Source organism: Oncorhynchus mykiss, chromosome 26, assembly GCF_013265735.2.
Source record: "Oncorhynchus mykiss isolate Arlee chromosome 26, USDA_OmykA_1.1, whole genome shotgun sequence".
NCBI classification, from domain to species: domain Eukaryota; kingdom Metazoa; phylum Chordata; class Actinopteri; order Salmoniformes; family Salmonidae; genus Oncorhynchus; species Oncorhynchus mykiss.
In genome coordinates, this window is record NC_048590.1 from 40366941 (window position 1) to 40387057 (window position 20117).

The 20117-nt window shown below is 45.8% G+C and overlaps 1 protein-coding gene across 2 annotated transcripts in view; it reads left to right on the forward strand.

Moving 5' to 3' along the window:
• Positions 1 to 20117, forward strand: part of LOC110506788 (protein FAM227B) — an 87392-nt gene that overhangs the window by 59562 nt on the left and 7713 nt on the right. For both annotated transcript variants that reach the window (XM_036963646.1, XM_036963647.1), the window contains 2 exons: positions 15837 to 15958; positions 16374 to 16531. In XM_036963646.1, the coding sequence (XP_036819541.1) occupies positions 15837 to 15958; positions 16374 to 16531 (280 nt within the window). The remainder of the gene's footprint in view (positions 1 to 15836; positions 15959 to 16373; positions 16532 to 20117) is intronic.

The following is a 20117-nucleotide window of genomic DNA, read 5'->3' on the forward strand; positions in this document are numbered from 1 at the left end:
ATGATGTAGGCTACTGTAAACACACAGCACCATATATCATTGCCCCAGTCTGAGGTCCTGAGCGCTCTGGAGCAGGTTTTCATCAAGGATCTCTTTGTACTTTTCACTGTTCATCTTTCCCTCGATCCTGACTAGTCTCCCAGTCCCTGCCGCTGAAAAACATCCCCACAGCATGATGCTGCCACTACCATGCTTCACCGTAGGGATGGTCCAGGTTTCTTCCAGATGTGATGCTTGGCATTCAGGCCAAAGAGTTCAATCTTGGTTTCATCAGACCAGAGAATCTTGTTTCTCATGGTCTGAGAGTCCTTTAGGTGCCTTTTGGCAAACTCCAAGCAGACTGTCATGTGCCTGAGGAGTGGCTTCTGTCTGGCCACTCTACGATAAAGGCCTGATTGGTGAAGTGCTGTAGGGATGATTGTCATTCTGGAAGGTTCTCCCATCTCCACAGAGGAACTCTAGAGCTCTGTCAGGGTGACTATCTCGCTGACCAAGGCCCTTCTCCCCTAATTGCTCAGTTTGGGCGGCCAGCTGTAGGAAGAGGCTTGGTGGTTCCAAACTTCTTCCATTTAAGAATGATGGAAATCACTGTGTTCTTGGGGGGGGACTTCAATGTTGCAGAAATGTTTTGGTACCCTTGCCCAGATCTTTGCCTCGACACAATCCTGTCTCGGAGCTCTACAGAAAATTCCTTCAACCTCATGGCTTGGTTTTTGCTCTGACATGCACTCTCAACTGTGGGACCGTATATTGACATACAGTGGGGCAAAAAAGTATTTAGTCAGCCACCAATGTGCAAGTTCTCCCACTTAAAAAGATGAGAGAGGCCTGTAATTTTCATCATAGGTACACTTCAACTATGACAGACAAAATGAGAAAAAAAATCCAGAAAATCACATTGTAGGATTTTTCATGAATTTATTTGCAAATTATGGTGGAAAATAAGTATTTGGTCAATAACAAAAGTTTATCTCAATACTTTGTTATATACCCTTTGTTGGCAATGACAGAGGTCAAACATTTTCTGTAACTCTTCACAAGGTTTTCACACACTGTTGCTGGTATTTTGGCCCATTCCTCCATGCAGATCTCCTCTAGAGCAGTGATGTTTTGGGGCTGTTGCTGGGCAACACGGACTTTCAACTCCCTCCAAAGATTTTTTATGGGGTTGAGATCTGGAGACTGGCTAGGCCACTCCGGGACCTTGAAATGCTTCTTACGAAGCCACTCCTTCGTTGCCCGTGCGGTGTGTTTGGGATCATTGTCATGCTGAAAGACCCAGCCACGTTTCATCTTCAATGCCCTTGCTGATGGAAGGAGGTTTTCACTCAAAATCTCACGATACATGGCCCCATTCATTCTTTCCTTTACACGGATCAGTCGTCCTAGTCCCTTTGCAGAAAAACAGCCCCAAAGCATGATGTTTCCACCCCCATGCTTCACAGTAGGTATGGTGTTCTTTGGATGGAACTCGGCATTCTTTGTCCTCCAAACACGACGAGTTGAGTTTTTACCAAAAAGTTGTATTTTGGTTTCACCTGACCATATGACATTCTGCCAATCTTCTTTTGGATCATGCAAATGCTCTCTAGCAAACTTCAGACGGGCCTGGACATGTACTGGCTTAAGCAGGGGGACACGTCTGGCACTGCAGGATTTGAGTCCCTGGCGGCGTAGTGTGTTACTGATGGTGGGCTTTGTTACTTTGGTCCCAGCTCTCTGCAGGTCATTCACTAGGTCCCCCCTTGTGGTTCCGGGATTTTTGCTCACCGTTCTTGTGATCATTTTGACCCTACGGGGTGAGATCTTGCGTGGAGCCCCAGATCGAGGGAGATTATCAGTGGTCTTGTATGTCTTCCATTTCCTAATAATTGCTCCCACAGTTGATTTCTTCAAACCAAACTGCTTACCTATTGCAGATTCAGTCTTCCCAGCCTGGTGCATGTCTACAATTTTGTTTCTGGTGTCCTTTGACAACTCTTTGGTCTTGGCCATAGTGGAGTTTGGAGTGTGACAGTTTGAGGTTGTGGACAGGTGTCTTTATATTGATAACAAGTTCAAACAGGTGCCATTAATACAGGTAACGAGTGGAGGACAGAGGAGCCTCTGTCCTCCACAGTTACAGGTCTGTGAGAGCCAGAAATCTTGCTTGTTTGTAGGTGACCAAATACTTATTTGCAAATAAATTCATTAAAAATCTTACAATGTGATTTTCTGGATTTTTTTCCTCATTTTGTCTGTCATAGTCGACGTGTACCTATGATGAAAATTACAGGTCTCTCTCATCTTTTTAAGTGGGAGAACTTGCACAATTGGTGGCTGACTAAATACTTTTTTTGCCCCACTGTACAGTGCCTTGCGAAAGTATTCGGCCCCCTTGAGCTTTGCGACCTTTTGCCATATTTCAGGCTTCAAACATAAAGATATAAAACTGTATTTTTTTGTGAAGAATCAACAACAAGTGGGACACAATCATGAAGTGGAACGACATTTATTGGATATTTCAAACTTTTTTAACAAATCAAAAACTGAAAAATTGGGCGTGCAAAATTATTCAGCCCCCTTAAGTTAATACTTTGTTGCGATTACAGCTGTAAGTCGCTTGGGGTATGTCTCTATCAGTTTTGCACATCGAGAGACTGAATTTTTTTCCCATTCCTCCTTGCAAAACAGCTCGAGCTCAGTGAGGTTGGATGGAGAGCATTTGTGAACAGCAGTTTTCAGTTCTTTCCACAGATTCTCGATTGGATTCAGGTCTGGACTTTGACTTGGCCATTCTAACACCTGGATATGTTTATTTTTGAACCATTCCATTGTAGATTTTGCTTTATGTTTTGGATCATTGTCTTGTTGGAAGACAAATCTCCGTCCCAGTCTCAGGTCTTTCGCAGACTCCATCAGGTTTTCTTCCAGAATGGTCCTGTATTTGGCTCCATCCATCTTCCCATCAATTTTAACCATCTTCCCTGTCCCTGCTGAAGAAAAGCAGGCCCAAACCTTGATGCTGCCACCACCATGTTTGACAGTGGGGATGGTGTGTTCAGGGTGATGAGCTGTGTTGCTTTTACGCCAAACATAACGTTTTGCATTGTTGCCAAAAAGTTCCATTTTGGTTTCATCTGACCAGAGCACCTTCTTCCACATGTTTGGTGTGTCTCCCAGGTGGCTTGTGGCAAACTTTAAACAACACTTTTTATGGATATCTTTAAGAAATGGCTTTCTTCTTGCCACTCTTCCATAAAGGCCAGATTTGTGCAATATACGACTGATTGTTGTCCCATGGACAGAGTCTCCCACCTCAGCTGTAGATCTCTGCAGTTCATCCAGAGTGATCATGGGCCTCTTGGCTGCATCTCTGATCAGTCTTCTCCTTGTATGAGCTGAAAGTTTAGAGGGACGGCCAGGTCTTGGTAGATTTGCAGTGGTCTGATACTCCTTCCATTTCAATATTATCACTTGCACGGTGCTCCTTGGGATGTTTAAAGCTTGGGAAATCTTTTTGTATCCAAATCCGGCTTTAAACTTCTTCACAACAGTATCTCGGACCTGCCTGGTGTGTTCCTTGTTCTTCATGATGCTCTCTGCGCTTTTAACGGACCTCTGAGACTGTCACAGTGCAGGTGCATTTATACGGAGACTTGATTACACACAGGTGGATTGTATTTATCATCATTAGTCATTTAGGTCAACATTGGATCATTCAGAGATCCTCACTGAACTTCTGGAGAGAGTTTGCTGCACTGAAAGTAAAGGGGCTGAATAATTTTGCACGCCCAATTTTTCAGTTTTTGATTTGTTAAAAAAGTTTGAAATATCCAATAAATGTCGTTCCACTTCATGATTGTGTCCCACTTGCTGTTGATTCTTCACAAAAAAATACAGTTTTATATCTTTATGTTTGAAGCCTGAAATGTGGCAAAAGGTCGCAAAGTTCAAGGGGGCCGAATACTTTCGCAAGGGACTGTATATAGATGAAAAACAGCAACATTTCATTATTAGGCTACTTTAGAGAGGTGGTGGTTCTTGATATTAGTGCATCTATTAGGCTATTTACAGGTAGTGTGAGTACAGGTAGTGTGGGTACATGTAGTGTGAGTACAAGGAAGTGTGGGTACAGGTAGTGTGAGTACAAGGAAGTGTGGGTACAGGTAGTGTGGGTACAGGTAGTGTGAGTACAAGGAAGTGTGGGTACATGTAGTGTGTGTACAGGTAGTGTGGGTACAGGTAGTGTGGGTACATGTAGTGTGTGAACAGGTAGTGTGTATACAAGTAGTGTGGGTACAGGTAGTGTGGGTACAAGTAGTGTGGGTATAGGTTGTGTGTGTACAGGTAGTGTGTGTACAGGTAGTGTGGGTACAGGTAATGTGTGTACAGGTAATGTGGGTACAGGTAGTGTGGGTACAAGTAGTGTTGGTACAGGTAGTATGGGTACAGGTAGTGTGGGTACAGGTCATGTGTGTACAGGTAGTGTGTGTACAGGTAGTGTGGGTACAGGTCATGTGTGTACAGGTAGTGTGTGTACAGGTAGTGTGGGTACAGGTAATGTGTGTACAGGTAATGTGTGTACAGGTAGTGTGGGTACAGGTAGTGTGGGTACAGGTAGTGTGAGTACAAGGAAGTGTGTGTACAGGTAGTGTGGGTACAGGTAGTGTGGGTACAGGTAGTGTGGGTACAGGTAGTGTGGGTACAGGTCATGTGTGTACAGGTAGTGTGGGTACAGGTAGTGTGGGTACAGGTAATGTGTGTACAGGTAATGTGTGTACAGGTAGTGTGTGTACATGTAGTGTGGGTACAGGTCATGTGTGTACAGGTCATGTGTGTACAGGTAATGTGTGTACAGGTAGTGTGGGTACAGGTAGTGTGGGTACAGGTAGTGTGGTAATCTGTTTGTTCTCTTTTCAACTCTACTCTGTTCGATCTCTGCTCAACTCTCCTCAGCTCTGTTATCTATGTTCAGCTCTGCTCAGCTCTACTCTGTTCAGTCTCTGCTCAGCCTCAGCCTCTGCTCTGCCCAGCTCTGTTCAGCTCAGCTGGTCTTTACAGCAGACCAGCACAGGAAGTAGACTGGCCGCAGGCACGACAGACCTGCGTGAGTACACTTCTTTAACTTCTGTACCTCTCTGTCTTTCTTTATCTTACTTACTTTCTCCCCCAGCCTCCTTATCCTCCTCTCTCTCTCTCTCTCTCTCTCTCTCTCTCTCTCTCTCTCTCTCTCTCTCTCTCTCTTATCCTCCTCTCTCTCTCTCTCTCTCTCTCTCTCTCTCTCTCTCTCTCTCAATTCAATTCAATTCAAGGGCTTTATTGGCATGGGAAACATGTGTTAACATTGCCAAAGCAAGTGAGGTAGATAATATATAAAGTGAATATATAAAGTGAAAAACACATACAGAAGTTTCAAAACAATAAAGACATTACAAATGTCATATTATATATATACAGTGTTTTAATAATGTACAAATGGTTAAAGGACACAAGATAAAATAAATAAGCATAAATATGGGTTGTATTTACAATGGTGTTTGTTCTTCACTGGTTGCCCTTTTCTCGTGGCAACAGGTCACAAATCTTGCTGCTGTGATGGCACACTGTGGAATTTCACCCAGTAGATATGGGAGTTTTTCAAAATTGGATTTGTTTTCGAATTCTTTGTGGATCTGTGTAATCTGAGGGAAATATGTCTCTCTAATATGGTCATACATTGGGCAGGAGGTTAGGAAGTGCAGCTCAGTTTCCACCTAATTTTGTGGGCAGTGAGCACATAGCCTGTCTTCTCTTGAGAGCCATGTCTGCCTACGGCGGCCTTTCTCAATAGCAAGGCTATGCTCTCTCTCTCTCTCTCTCTCTCTCTCTCTCTCTCTCTCTCTCTCTCTCTCTCTCTCTCTCTCTCTCTGTCTCTCTCTCTCTCTCTCACTATCTCTCGATCTCTCTCTCTCCCTCAGGTCTTCAGTTTTATAGTAGGTAGGTTATTGAGTAGAGTATGGTAGCTACCAGAGGTATGTGCTGTGTCCAACCCAGAGGTCAGTCTTTAAAACCTCACTTTTCCTGCTAATTGATTCAGCTCATTGTTAAATCTGCAACGGCCAATAGAGCCTGAGAGGGCTGAGGTGCTTGGGATGGGACACGTTACCAGAAACATGCTAACAGAGCTCTGGAGGGCCAAACCTCAACTCTTAAACTCAGCTCCAGATACAGCCTGTTGTCAGGGATAGCCTTCTTACTCAGAGCTGAAGACACCCTATTCTGTATGTATTTCACTATTTTTGGCCAGGGCTCATAGGCCCCATAGGGCTCTGGTCAAAAGTAGTGCACTTTGTAGGGAATTGGGTACAATTTGGGAGGAACAGCCATAGTGAGTTAGACCAGAAGTATTTTTTTAGAATGATTTCCTGAAGACATGAAGCTACATTTACAGGACAGGTTATGTATTTTATTCTCAGATTCCTAAGCAAAGAACACATGATGATGAAATCCTCTTTTTTGTACTTTGTGAAACTATCTAGACCTGCAGTATCAGGGTGAGTGTTGTTACGAGCGTTCAGTCTCTCTAGCTGTATCTTTCCTTATAATGTAGGAGCAGGGTTTATGGACTGTGGCTGATGGGGTGTCTGCAGGGGAGAGTTATGGTTTGGGGACAAACCACTGGTGACAGCTTCCAGGTAACACCTGACTTTTACTGGTTACTGTCTAATCATAGACCCCAAGGTCCAGCAGCTTGTGCTCCAAATGGCACCCTATTCCCTATATAGTGCACTGCCCTATATTGGCCCAGGTGAAGAGTAGTGCACTATAGAGAATAGGGTGCTATTTGGGACATAGCCATACACATGAAACGCAGACTGGACCTCAGTCCAACAACAGGTTGGTTAACCAGCAGGTTAGTTACAGTGGAGGCAGGTGAGGGCGGCTCCTAGTATTGATTGGACCAGAACGAGTGGAGTGGCAGCAAACATATGGAACCACATATTGATGTGCTTGGTACCGTTCCATTCGTTCTGGTCCAGCCACTACTATGAACCCTTCCTCCTATTTAAAGTGCCGCCAGCCACCAGTGGTTAGTTGTAATGCCTCTATAGTCTCTTGTGTGAGATTGGGTTCTGGGTGCAGAGATTAGAATGCCTCATTGGCAGGATCAGAATAGGATTTCCATGTTGGTTCTGTCCATTGGTGTTTCCAGTGAACCACTTCTCCTGCTGACACAGTGCTACATCCACTATTAGGCTACCCTGACATCTTCCTCCACACACGCAGGCACACACACACACACACACACACACCACACACACACACACACACACACACACACACACACACACACACACACACACACACACACAGCCAGCGCACCACTCTTTAAAAGCATTCCTGGGTGGAGGCGTATCTGTGTTTGTGTGTATGTGTGTGTGTTCCTGCTTCGTTCTGTCTTGTAGTGAAATGAGCAGGTTTACTCTGTGTGTGGATGGATGATATTTAAGGTCAGTTATTCTTAGCCCAGGTTTAGACTGTTTTGGGTTTAGCTCTTGCTTTCTAAATTCCACCGTAATTGGGGAGCTCTAGGGATGGAGCCGACAACATTAGCCCTGCACTATAAATAACACACACACACACACACACACACACACACACAGCATGTCTAACTACCAGATAAGCAGCCCTGTCTCCAACAACACTGGATCAGCTATCAGAGATCAAACATCATCTTACAGTGAAGAACACAAAGAAGATGTGTTGTTCCAGAATCAAAATGGCTTTTACTCATATCCTGTTACTGAAGGAAGATGATGATGATGATTGAAGATGTAACATGACTCACCATGAAACAACAGTATCCTGTGAAGAGGAATAGAACAGTCTGATCTGGAACAGCAGTCAAGGAGAGGACACAGAAAACACACACTCAGACTGTCCCGCTGTAAACCAGCTCTTTAAAGCGTCTCTTCCTGGGTCCTAACACATACTGTCACAGCAGCAGTAAAAGGTGACAGAGAGTCACAGCCTAGGTTGTCACTTACAGCTCAGGTCAGGGTGGAGGTGTCAGCTCAGGTCAGGGTGGAGGTGTCAGCTCAGGTCAGGGTGGAGGTGTCAGCTCAGGTCAGGGTGGAGGTGTCAGAGGAACCCTACTACAGATAGTCTCAGATAGCTCCAGCTCAGACCGTTTCAGGGTAAGGCTTAGTGAGGTGTGAAAGAGACCAGAGAGAGAGAGAGAGAGAGCGAGAGCGAGAATGGGCACTGCCTGGAGTTCCTATTGGTCACTTCTCAGACCTGTCCACTCCCCCTCTTTACAGTCACTCTGGATATCACTCCAGGTCAAACCAGGCTATGTTACAACATGACTTCACTCCAGGCTAGACCAGGCTATGTTACAACATGACTTCACCCCAGGTTAGACCAGGCTATGTTACACCATGACTATACCCCGGGCTAGACCAGGCTATGTTACAACATGACTTCCCCACAGGTTAGACCAGGCTATGTTACAACATGACTTCACCCCAGGTTAGAGCAGGTTAGACCAGGCTATGTTACAACATGACGTCACCCCAGGTTAGACCAGGCTATGTTACACCATGACTTCACCCCAGGTTAGACCAGGCTATGTTACAACATCAGCTGGGCTAGACAATCTGGACCCTCTCTTTTTAAAATGATCCACCGCCATTGTTGCAACCCCTATTACCAGTCTGTTCAACCTCTCTTTTGTTTTGTCCGAGATCACTAAAGATTGGAAAGCTGCCGTGGTCATCCTCCTCTTCAAAGGGGGTGACACACTAGACCCAAACTGTTACAGACCTAGATCCATCCTGCCCTGCTTATCTAAAGTCTTTGAAAGCCAAGTTAATAAACAGATCACTGACCATTTCGAATCCCACCATACCTTCTCCGCTGTGCAATCCGGTTTCCGAGCTGGTCACGGGTGCACCTCAGCCACACTCAAGGTACTAAACGATATCATAACCGCCATCGATAAAAGACAGTACTGTGCAGCCGTCTTCATCAGCCTGGCCAAGGCTTTCGACTCTGTCAATCACCGTAATTCTTAACGGCAGACTCAATAACCTTAGTTTCTCAAATGACTGCCTCGCCTGGTTCACCAACTACTTTGCAGACAGAGTTCAGTGTGTAAAATCGGAGGACCTGTTGTCCGGACCTCTTGCAGTCTCTATGGGGGTACCACAGGGTTCAATTCTCGGGCCGACTCTTTTCTCTGTATATATCAACGATGTTGCTCTTGCTGCGGGTGATTCCCTGATCCACTTCTACGCAGACGACACCATTCTGTATACATCTGGCCCTTCTTTGGACACCGTGTTAACTAACCTCCAAACAAGCTTCAATGTCATACAACACTCCTTCTGTGGCCTCCAACTGCTCTTAAACGCTAGCAAAACCAAATGCATGCTATTCAACCGTTCGCTGCCCGCAAACACCCGCCCGACTAGCATCACTACTCTGGACGGTTCTGACCTAGAATATGTGGACAACTACAAATACCTAGGTGTCTGGCTAGACTGTAAACTCTCCTTCCAGACTCCATATCAAACATCTCCAATCCAAAATCAAATCTAGCATCGGCTTTCTATTTCGCAACAAAGCCTCCTTCACTCATGCCTCCAAACTTACCCTAGTAAAACTGACTATCCTACCGATCCTCGACTTCGGCAATGTCATCTACAAAATAGCTTCCAATACTCTACTCAGCAAATTGGATGTAGTCTATCACAGTGCCATCTGTTTTGTTACCAAAGCGCCTTATACTACCCACCATTGCGACCTGTATGCTCTAGTTGGCTGGCCCTCGCTACATATTCGTCGCCAGATCCACTGGCTCCAGGTCGTCTATAAGTCTATGCTAGGTAAAGCTCCACCTTATCTCAGCTCACTGGTCACGATAACAACACCCACCTGTAGCACGCGCTCCAGCAGGTATATCACACTGGTCACCCCCAAAGCCAACATCTCCTTTGGCCGCCTTTCCTTCCAGCTCTCTGCTGCCAGTGACTGGAACGAATTGCAAAAATCGCTGAAGCTGGAGACTTACATTTCCCTCACTAACTTTAAACATCAGCTCTCTGAGCAGCTAACCGATCGCTGCAGCTGTACATAGTCCATCTGTAAATAGCCCACCCATTCTACCTACCTCATCCCCATATTGTTTTTATTTACTTTGCTGCTCTTTTGCACACCAGTATCACTACTTACACACCATCATCTGCTCATCATCATCAGCTCATCCATCACTTCAGTCTTAATCTGCTAAATTGTAATTACTTTGCTACTATGGCCTATTTATTGCCTTACCTCCTCATGCCATTTGCGCACACTGTATATAGACTATTTTTTTTTATTGTGTTATTGACTGTATGCTTTTTTTCCATGTGTAACTCTGTGTTGTTGTTTCTGTTGCATTGCTTTGCTTTGTCTTGGCCAGGTCACAGTTGTAACTGAGAACTTGTTCTCAACTATCTTACCTGGTTAAATAAAGGTGAAATAAAAAAAATAAAAAAATGACTTCACCCCAGGTTAGACCAGGCTATGTTACACCATAACTTCACCCCAGGTTAGACCAGGCTATGTTACACCATAACTTCACCCCAGGTTAGACCAGGCTATGTTACACCATGACTTCACCCCAGGTTAGACTAGGCTATGTTACACCATGACTTCACCCCAGGTTAGACCAGGCTATGTTACACCATGACTTCACCCCAGGTTAGACTAGGCTATGTCACACCATGACTTCACCCCAGGTTAGACCAGGCTATGTTACAACATAACTTCACCCCAGGTTAGACCAGGCTAGACCAGGCTATGTTACAACATGACTTCAACCCAGGTTAGACCAGGCTATGTTATAAACATGACTTCACCCCAGATTAGACCAGGCTATGTTACAACATGACTTCACCCCAGGTTAGACCAGGCTAGACCAGGCTATGTTACAACATGACTTCACCCCAGGCTAGACCAGGCTATGTAATAAACATGACTTCACCCCAGGCTAGACCAGGCTATGTTACAACATGACTTCACCCCAGGATAGACCAGGCTAGACCAGGCTAAACCAGGCTATGTTACAACATGACTTCACCCCAGGTTAGACCAGGCTATATTACAACATGACTTCACCCCAGGATAGACCAGGCTAGACCAGGCTAAACCAGGCTATGTTACACCATGACTTCACCCCAGGTTAGACCAGGCTATGTTACACCATGACTTCACCCCAGGTTAGACCAGGCTATATTACAACATGACTTCACCCCAGGTTAGACCAGGCTATGTTACACCATGACTTCACCCCAGGTTAGACTAGGCTATGTCACACCATGACTTCACCCCAGGTTAGACCAGGCTATATTACAACATGACTTCACCCCAGGTTAGACCAGGCTATGTTACACCATGACTTCACCCCAGGTTAGACCAGGCTATATTACAACATGACTTCACCCCAGGTTAGACCAGGCTATGTTACACCATGACTTCACCCCAGGTTAGACTAGGCTATGTCACACCATGACTTCACCCCAGGTTAGACCAGGCTATATTACAACATGACTTCACCCCAGGTTAGACCAGGCTATGTTACAACATGACTTCACCCCAGGTTAGACCAGGCTATATTACAACATGACTTCACCCCAGGTTAGACCAGGCTATGTTACAACATGACTTCACCCCAGGTTAGACCAGGCTATATTACAACATGACTTCACCCCAGGTTAGACCAGGCTATGTTACACCATGACTTCACCCCAGGCTAGACCAGGCTATGTTACACCATGACTTCACCCCAGGTTAGACCAGGCTATGTTACAACATGACTTCACCCCAGGTTAGACCAGGCTATGTTACACCATGACTTCACCCCAGGCTAGACCAGGCTATGTTACAACATGACTTCACCCCAGGTTAGACCAGGCTATGTTACACCATGACTTCACCCCAGGTTAGACCAGGCTATGTTACAACATGACTTTGATGTTGCTGATGATCTTTTCAGCGTCTGTCTGTCTGTCTGTCTGTCTGTCTGTCTGTTTACATGAACACTGAGCTGGTTGTTTCACTGACTCTCCCTGGCTAGAAGAGATGTGTGGTCCATGCTTTGCTTGATATATCAGTGAGTTTTAGTAACTTCCTGATGAAACATTACGGGTCCACGGGTCATGTTCTTATCAGGTATCAAAGTAAGACCCAGATGCAGACTGTCAAAGTAACAATGTTTAATGTTCCAACAAGGGCAAGCAGAAGACAGGTCAAGTCAGGCAGAGGTCGATAATCCAGAGGGAACAGAGGTACAGGTCGGCAGGCAGGCTCAGGGGCAGGCAGAGTGGTCAGGCAAGCGGGCTCAGGGGCAGGCAGAGTGGTCAGGCAGGCGGCCTCAGGGGCAGGCAGAGTGGTCAGGCAGGCGGGCTCAGGGGCAGGCAGAGTGGTCAGGCAGGCAGGCTCAGGGGCAGACAGAGTGGTCAGGCAGGCGGGCTCAGGGGCAGGCAGAGTGGTCAGGCAGGCAGGCTCAGGGGCAGGCAGAGTGGTCAGGCAGGCGGGCTCAGGGGCAGGCAGAGTGGTCAGGCAGACGGGCTCAGGGGCAGGCAGAGTGGTCAGGCAGGCGGGCTCAGAGACAGGACAGGCAAGGCAAGGGTCAAAACCGGGAGGATGAGCAAAAAGAGAATAGAAGCAGGAGTACGGGAAAACACGCTGGTTGACTTGAAAAACATCCCAAACGAACTGGCACCGAGAGACAGGAAACACAGGAATATATACACCAGGGAAAATAAGTGACGCCTGGAGGGGGTGGAGACAATCACAAGGCAGGTGAAACAGATCAGGGCGTGACAATTCCTCCCCTTTGGTGTGTTTGTCTTATGATCGCTTCTCTTCCAAAGATGGTCTGAAAAGTATACTTTTATCACAAAATAAAGACAGTCCACTTTCTGAAAATACAGAACACAGCGTTAACTGTTAATGTCTATATCTCTTCTCTCTCTTGACTAAATGTGTGAACTCACTGTACTGTAAATCGCTTTAGATACAGCGTCTGCTAAGTGGCTTATAACCTATTATATACTATGTGTCTTGTTAGGGAGTTGTGTAGTGTTGTAATGGGTCTAGTTAGTGGCTGTTGCAGAATGTGAACAGGTGTTGTGTCTCTCTCTGTGCTTGTGTCTCAAATTAAACACTACTCCCTGTATAGTGCACGACATGTGGAATAGTATTTAGGAAGCAGCCTGTGTCTGGGGAAAACTCTGATCCACCTTAACACAGCAACAGCTGCTGGGGATCAGGTCTGCTCTATGGAAGAGCACTGCCTTGCCTTGCTTTGACAAACACACTATAGAGGGGGAGAGAGACATTGAGAGATCAAACAGAAAGAGAGAGACGGACAGAAAGAGAGACAGAGGATGAGAGGGAGAGAGAGAGCTGGCAGGCAGGCAGTGTTTTTAGGGGTTTAGGGGTACAAATCTCTCCTTCATCTGTGGCTCTGAACACAATTTAACTGAACAAGCTCTGGAAACCCTAATATCTGAGTTCCTGCCTGCCCACCTGTTAGAGCAGGTGTGTGTGGGTATGTGTGTGTGTATGGTATAATGTTTCCTCTATTTGACCCTAGTGTAGTGAGTGTTGGGGTTAGAAGTGGCGACATGAGGATTTGAACAGGGTCTGTCACACTGTGCAGCCATACATCATCTGTCCAGTACTAATCTCGTTCCCAGACACTTTCACCCAAAGTCTGGTTTACCAAAGCATCAAACTCGGCCTTCGTTAGCCAATACAAAGAGCCAAGAGAAACTCCCGCCGCATAGACATTGGCTTAATCAGCATAATCTACCAACTAATCATCTTCTACGACGCCTTCCCCCTAACCCTATCCTGTACGCTAGCACACCACAAGCACAGAGCCACTCTTCGCAGTCGTGTGATTTGCTTAAATTCACTTCTTTGAGATAGGGAGCGGTATTTTGACGTCCGGATGAAAAGCGTGCCCAAAGTAAACTGCCTGCTACTCAGGCCCAGAAGCTAGGATATGCATATAATTGGTTCTGGCTAGAAAACACTCTAAATGTTCTACAACTGTTAAAATAATGTCTTTGAGTATAACAGAACTGAAATGGCAGGCAAAACCCAGAGGACAAACCACCCCCCCCCCCCCCCCCCCAAAATGTTCATCCTACCACTGATTTCAATGGTTGGCACTTGTATAATAGGGCAAAATCGTGCCCGATTTCTAGATGTCAACAGTCTTTAGAAAGAGTTTCAGGCTGGTTTTTGGAAAAATGAGCCAGAAATTGTAGTTTTTCTAGGTGGGTCCCGTTTTGGCTGTAGTGTTTCCAAGCGCGTGAATGAGAACGCGTTCTTTGGTATTTTTCTCCGGTAAAGACAATAATGATTCTCCGTCTTAAATGTTATCGTTTATTTGCGTATTAGGGTACGTTTATTTGCGTATTAGGGTACCTAATGTTTGATTACAAATGTTGATTGACTTGTTTGGATAAGTTTATCGGTACCGTTTGGGATTCACTTTGTATGCATTTTGAAGGAGGGAAAACGAGTGGATTATTGACTGAAGTGCGCCAGCTAAACAGAGTTTTTATGGATATAAAGAAGGAGTTTATCGAACAAAAGGACCATTTGTAATGTAACTGGGACCTTTTGGAGTGCCAACAGAAGAAGATCTTCAAAAGTAAGGCATATATTATATCGCTATTTATGACTTTCATTCCGCAACTCCCTGGTCGAAAATTATTTGTTATGCATTTGTGTGATGGGCGCTGTCCTAAGATTATTGCATGGTTTGCTTTCGCCGTAAAGCCTTTTTGAAATCTGACACGCTGGATTAACAAGTTAAGCTTTATTTATTTTTTTTATTTTTTTTATTTTACCTTTATTTAACCAGGCAAGTCAGTTAAGAACAAATTCTTATTTTCAATGACGGCCTGGGAACAGTGGGTTAACTGCCTGTTCAGGGGCAGAACGACAGATTTGTACCTTGTCAGCTCGGGGGTTTGAACTCGCAACCTTCCGGTTACTAGTCCAACACTCTAACCACTAGGCTACCCTGTATTGCACTTGTGATTTCATGAAAGTTTAATATTTATAGTAATTTAATTAGCATTTGGCGCTCTGCAATTTCACTGGATGTTGGCCAGGTGGGACGGTAGCGTCCCACTGATCCGCAAGAAGTTAAATGATGACAAATACTTTACTCAGTAGGTCACTCCCATAGAATTCTATGGTCACTCCCACTAAGGCCAATTTTGAGTGTTTGATATCCCAGACTTTCATGTGCTGTGCACAATAGCCTGCACGTGAGGTTAGTCCAGTGTTTTTATTTGCCAGTAGAAATGTGTTCAATATCCACTGAAGCAGGAAGCAAGTTTACTAGATAGCTACAGTAGTTGCCTTGGTAACCAAACAGACTTGCTAGTTTAGCTAACCAAACCATCAGTCCTAGCTTGCTATTATGAAAATCTAATTCAACAATGTCAATAATGTTTTCAATTCGATTTTGCTGCCAAAAGCAGTATGGAACATAAGAATGAACTATAGCCATTGAATTCTACCGTGCTGATATACCGTGCGTTATAGGGAAATAATGCACGCTCTAGAATGGCCTTCAATCAGAAACAAATATGTAACAATGCCATGGTCTAATTGAAAAAACAGAGCAATATATAAATAGTTTCCTCTTCAAAATGCACATTGTTGAAGAAAAGTTTCATTGAATTCCCATGATAATGAGGTTTATGGTAAGTTTTCCACTTTGCAGTGACTCTGGTTGTAACCATATCCACACTATACAATAATCACTCGGTATGTGTGTGTGTGTGTGTGTAAGTCAGACCTGCAGATGGAGTTTGAAGAGCTGGTGTCCAGCGCCAGGAGACTAAGTCTCAGCAGCACAGAGAAGCAGAAGAGAGGAAGCATTGCTAATGCTGACTCCAGGATGGACCGCAAGAGAGAGGTAAGACATCAATATGGTATGCTACGTTGATTCAGAGAGAAGTAACACAATGACCCAATTCTACTGAGCTGGGTCGAGCCAAGTCAAGCTAATCTGCACCAGGCTGGCCTGGTTATGCATCCACTGTAGTTGACAGAACCCTGCTGGAACGCTGGAAAGAAAATATCTGAGCCAGAACAGTACTGTTTGGGTCGGCACCATAGTGTAAAAATGGTAAAGCTGTCAAAGTGTGTGTGTAGTTATCATGTGTACTTGTAATGTGTTGTGTGTTTAGTATTAGTTGTAATGTGTTGTGTGTTTAGTATTAGTTGTAATGTGTTGTGTGTTTAGTACTAGTTGTAATGTGTTGTGTGTTTAGTATTAGTTGTAATGTGTTGTGTGTTTAGTGTTAGTTGTAATGTGTTGTGTGTTCCAGTCCCACTACATTGGAGCAGGTCCAGAGTTCCAGCATGTCTGTTTCCAGCCCTGTGGTCAGAGTCCTCTGGTGTCTCGTTACCTGCACCTCCAAGACATCCCTACACCCGCTGGATCTGACACACGCAGGATCAGACGCACTGAGATCACCAACCTCACATATCCTTACACACACACACACACACATACACACACACACACACACACACACACACACACACACACACACACACACACACACACACACACAGCACAAACACACACACACACACACACACACACAAACACACACAAATACACACACACACACACACACGCACAAACACACACAAACACACACAAACACACACACACACAGGGGCGCCGGGAAAGTTAGGATGATTCTAAGGGCCTGTGACTGACAGGGGCCCTAAAAAATTATTAGAACATTAGGTAAAAAAAATGTTATATAAAATTATTAACCTATCATCATTAATATAATATTTTATTTACAGAGCCTCTGTATTGCCTAACCCTCTATTTACATGAAATGGTTAGGTCCTGTCTCCAAACCAGGTGCAAATGGTACTTGCTAGCAGTGGAGCATCATGTCTCAGCTTCCTAAATACAATTTGGCTTCCAAAAATGAAAAGAAAGACAGAAGAGAGAAAAGAAAGGGCGATGATATGTCACCCAATTTTTCACAAAGGAAGGTGGGTGTAGTCCGTGAGTGTTAGAAATGTACCTGTTAGCTTAGTCCATAGTGAAATAGGCTACTTTTTCTCCCCTAACATTAGTTACTTAATATCTTCACAGAAAATTCTGAGTGTTTGCATTTCACTCTTTTAGCCCTTTAATCAATGCAGCAAACTTTTAGCAAGCTATTCATACTAAATCAGCCATGTCTCCCATCCCCATACCCCTGAACCAGCCATGTCTCCCATCCCCATACCCCTGAACCAGCCCTGTCTCCCCATCCCCATCCCCATTCCCCTGAACCAGCCCTGTCTCCCATCCCCATACCCCTGAACCAGCCCTGTCTCCCATCCCCATACCCCTGAACCAGCCCTGTCTCCCCATCCCCATACCCCTGAACCAGCCCTGTCTCCCATCCCCATACCCCTGAACCAGCCATGTCTCCCATCCCCATACCCCTGAACCAGCCCTGTCTCCCATCCCCATACCACTGAACCAGCCATGTCTCCCATCCCCATACCCCTGAACCAGCCCTGTCTCCCATCCCCATACCCCTGAACCAGCCCTGTCTCCCATCCCCATACCCCTGAACTAGCCCTGTCTCCCATCCCCATACCCCTGAACCAGCCCTGTCTCCCATCCCCATACCCCTGAACCAGCCATGTCTCCCATCCCCATACCCCTGAACCAGCCCTGTCTCCCATCCCCATACCCCTGAACCAGCCCTGTCTCCCATCCCCATACCCCTGAACCAGCCCTGTCTCCCATCCCCATACCCCTGAACCAGCCCTGTCTCCCATCCCCATACCCCTGAACCAGCCATGTTTCCCATCCCCATACCCCTGAACCAGCCCTGTCTCCCATCCCCATACCCCTGAACCAGCCCTGTCTCCCATCCCCATACCCCTGAACCAGCCCTGTCTCCCCATCCCCATACCCCTGAACCAGCCCTGTCTCCCATCCCCATACCCCTGAACCAGCCCTGTCTCCCCATACCCCTGAACCAGCCCTGTCTCCCATCCCCATCCCCCTGAACCAGCCCTGTCTCCCATCCCCATCCCCCTGAACCAGCCATGTCTCCCATCCCCATACCCCTGAACCAGCCCTGTCTCCCATCCCCATACCCCTGAACCAGCCCTGTCTCCCATACCCATACCCCTGAACCAGCCCTGTCTCCCATCCCCATACCCCTGAACCAGCCCTGTCTCCCATCCCCATACCCCTGAACCAGCCCTGTCTCCCATCCCCATACCCCTGAACCAGCCCTGTCTCCCATCCCCATACCCCTGAACCAGCCCTGTCTCCCCATCCCCATACCCCTGAACCAGCCCTGTCTCCCCATCCCCATACCCCTGAACCAGCCCTGTCTCCCATCCCCATACCCCTGAACCAGCCCTACTCCCAACTGAAGAAGGAGGTGAGCAGCATTGTGTTGAATGACATGTCAGTTGGCATAATTGCAGGTACTGCAATACATTGAGGACGGGAATGTGATTCTCCAGTCAGGAAAAATCTCCCTTGACACAAAGCCAGCCAATATCAGAGCCTTAAAGGAAGAGGCTCTTAGAGATGGATGGGAGTCTCTCCTGTCTGAGGCAACACTGGTTTCTCCCCAAATGGATGTTGCACCTCAATTTAGCAAGGAACACAGCCGCCAGAGGAAATGGAAGAGATTCCAAATCAAGTCAAATCAAATGTATTTGTCAAATAAACATGGTTAGCAGATGTTAATGCGAGTGTAGTGAAATGCTTGTGCTTCTAGTTCCGACAATGCAGTAATAACCAACGAGTAATCTAACCTAACAATTCCAAAACTACTACCTTATACACACACACAAGTGTAAAGGGATAAAGAATATGTACATAAAGATATATGAATGAGTGATGGTACAGAACGGCATAGGCAAGAAGCAGTAGATGGTATCGAGTACAGTATATACTTATGAGATGAGTAATGTAGGGTATGTAAACAAAGTGGCATAGTTAAAGTGGCTAGTGATACATGTATTACATAAAGATGCAGTAGATGATATAGAGTACAGTATATACGTATGCATATGAGATGAATAATGTAGGGTATGTAAACATTATATTAGGTAGCATTGTTTAAAGTGGCTAGTGATATATTTTACATCAATTCCCATGAATTCCCATTATTAAAGTGACTGGAGTTGAGTCAGTGTGTTGGCAGCAGCCACTCAATGTTAGTGGTGGCTGTTTAACAGTCTGATGGCCTTGAGATAGAAGCTGTTTTTCAGTCTCTCGGTCCCTGCTTTAATGCACCTGTACTGACCTGGCCTTCTGGATGATAGCAGGGTGAACAGGCAGTGGCTCGGGTGGTTGTTGTCCTTGATGATCTTTATGGCCTTCCTGTGACATCGGGTGGTGTAGGTGTCCTGGAGGGCAGGTAGTTTGCCCCCGGTGATGCGTTGTGCGGACCTCACTACCCTCGGGAGAGCCTTACGGTTGTGGGCGGAGCAGTTGCCATACCAGGCGGTGATACAGCCCGACAGGATGCTCTCGATTGTGCATCTGTAGAAGTTTGTGAGTGCTTTTGGTGACAAGCCAAATTTCTTCAGCCTCCTGAGGTTGAAGAGGCGCTGCTGCGCCTTCTTCACGACGCTGTCTGTGTGGGTGGACCAATTCAGTTTGTCTGTGATGTGTACGCCGAGGAACTTAAAACTCTCCACTACTGTCCCATCGATGTGGATAGGGGGGTGCTCCCTCTGCTGTTTCCTGAAGTCCACAATCATGATGAGACCTCTCAAGAGGAGACAGCTCAGGACAGTGCAGCAAAGGTGTTTCGGAACAGTGTTTTTTACTGCTATAGACAACATCATAAGTGACTTGGACACTAGGTTTCACACCACTGCAAAAATTGTAGAATAATTTTCTAATGTTCCTAAAGTTGGTCAGATTAGTGAGGATCAAGTCCCTTCTGTGTGCCAACCACTGATCACGACGTATTCCAGAGATCTGACACCTGAGTTTCAACATGAAGTAAGACACCTGAACACTGTATATGCTGCCACGTGTCCCCTCTTTGTCTCCTGACACCTGAACACTATAT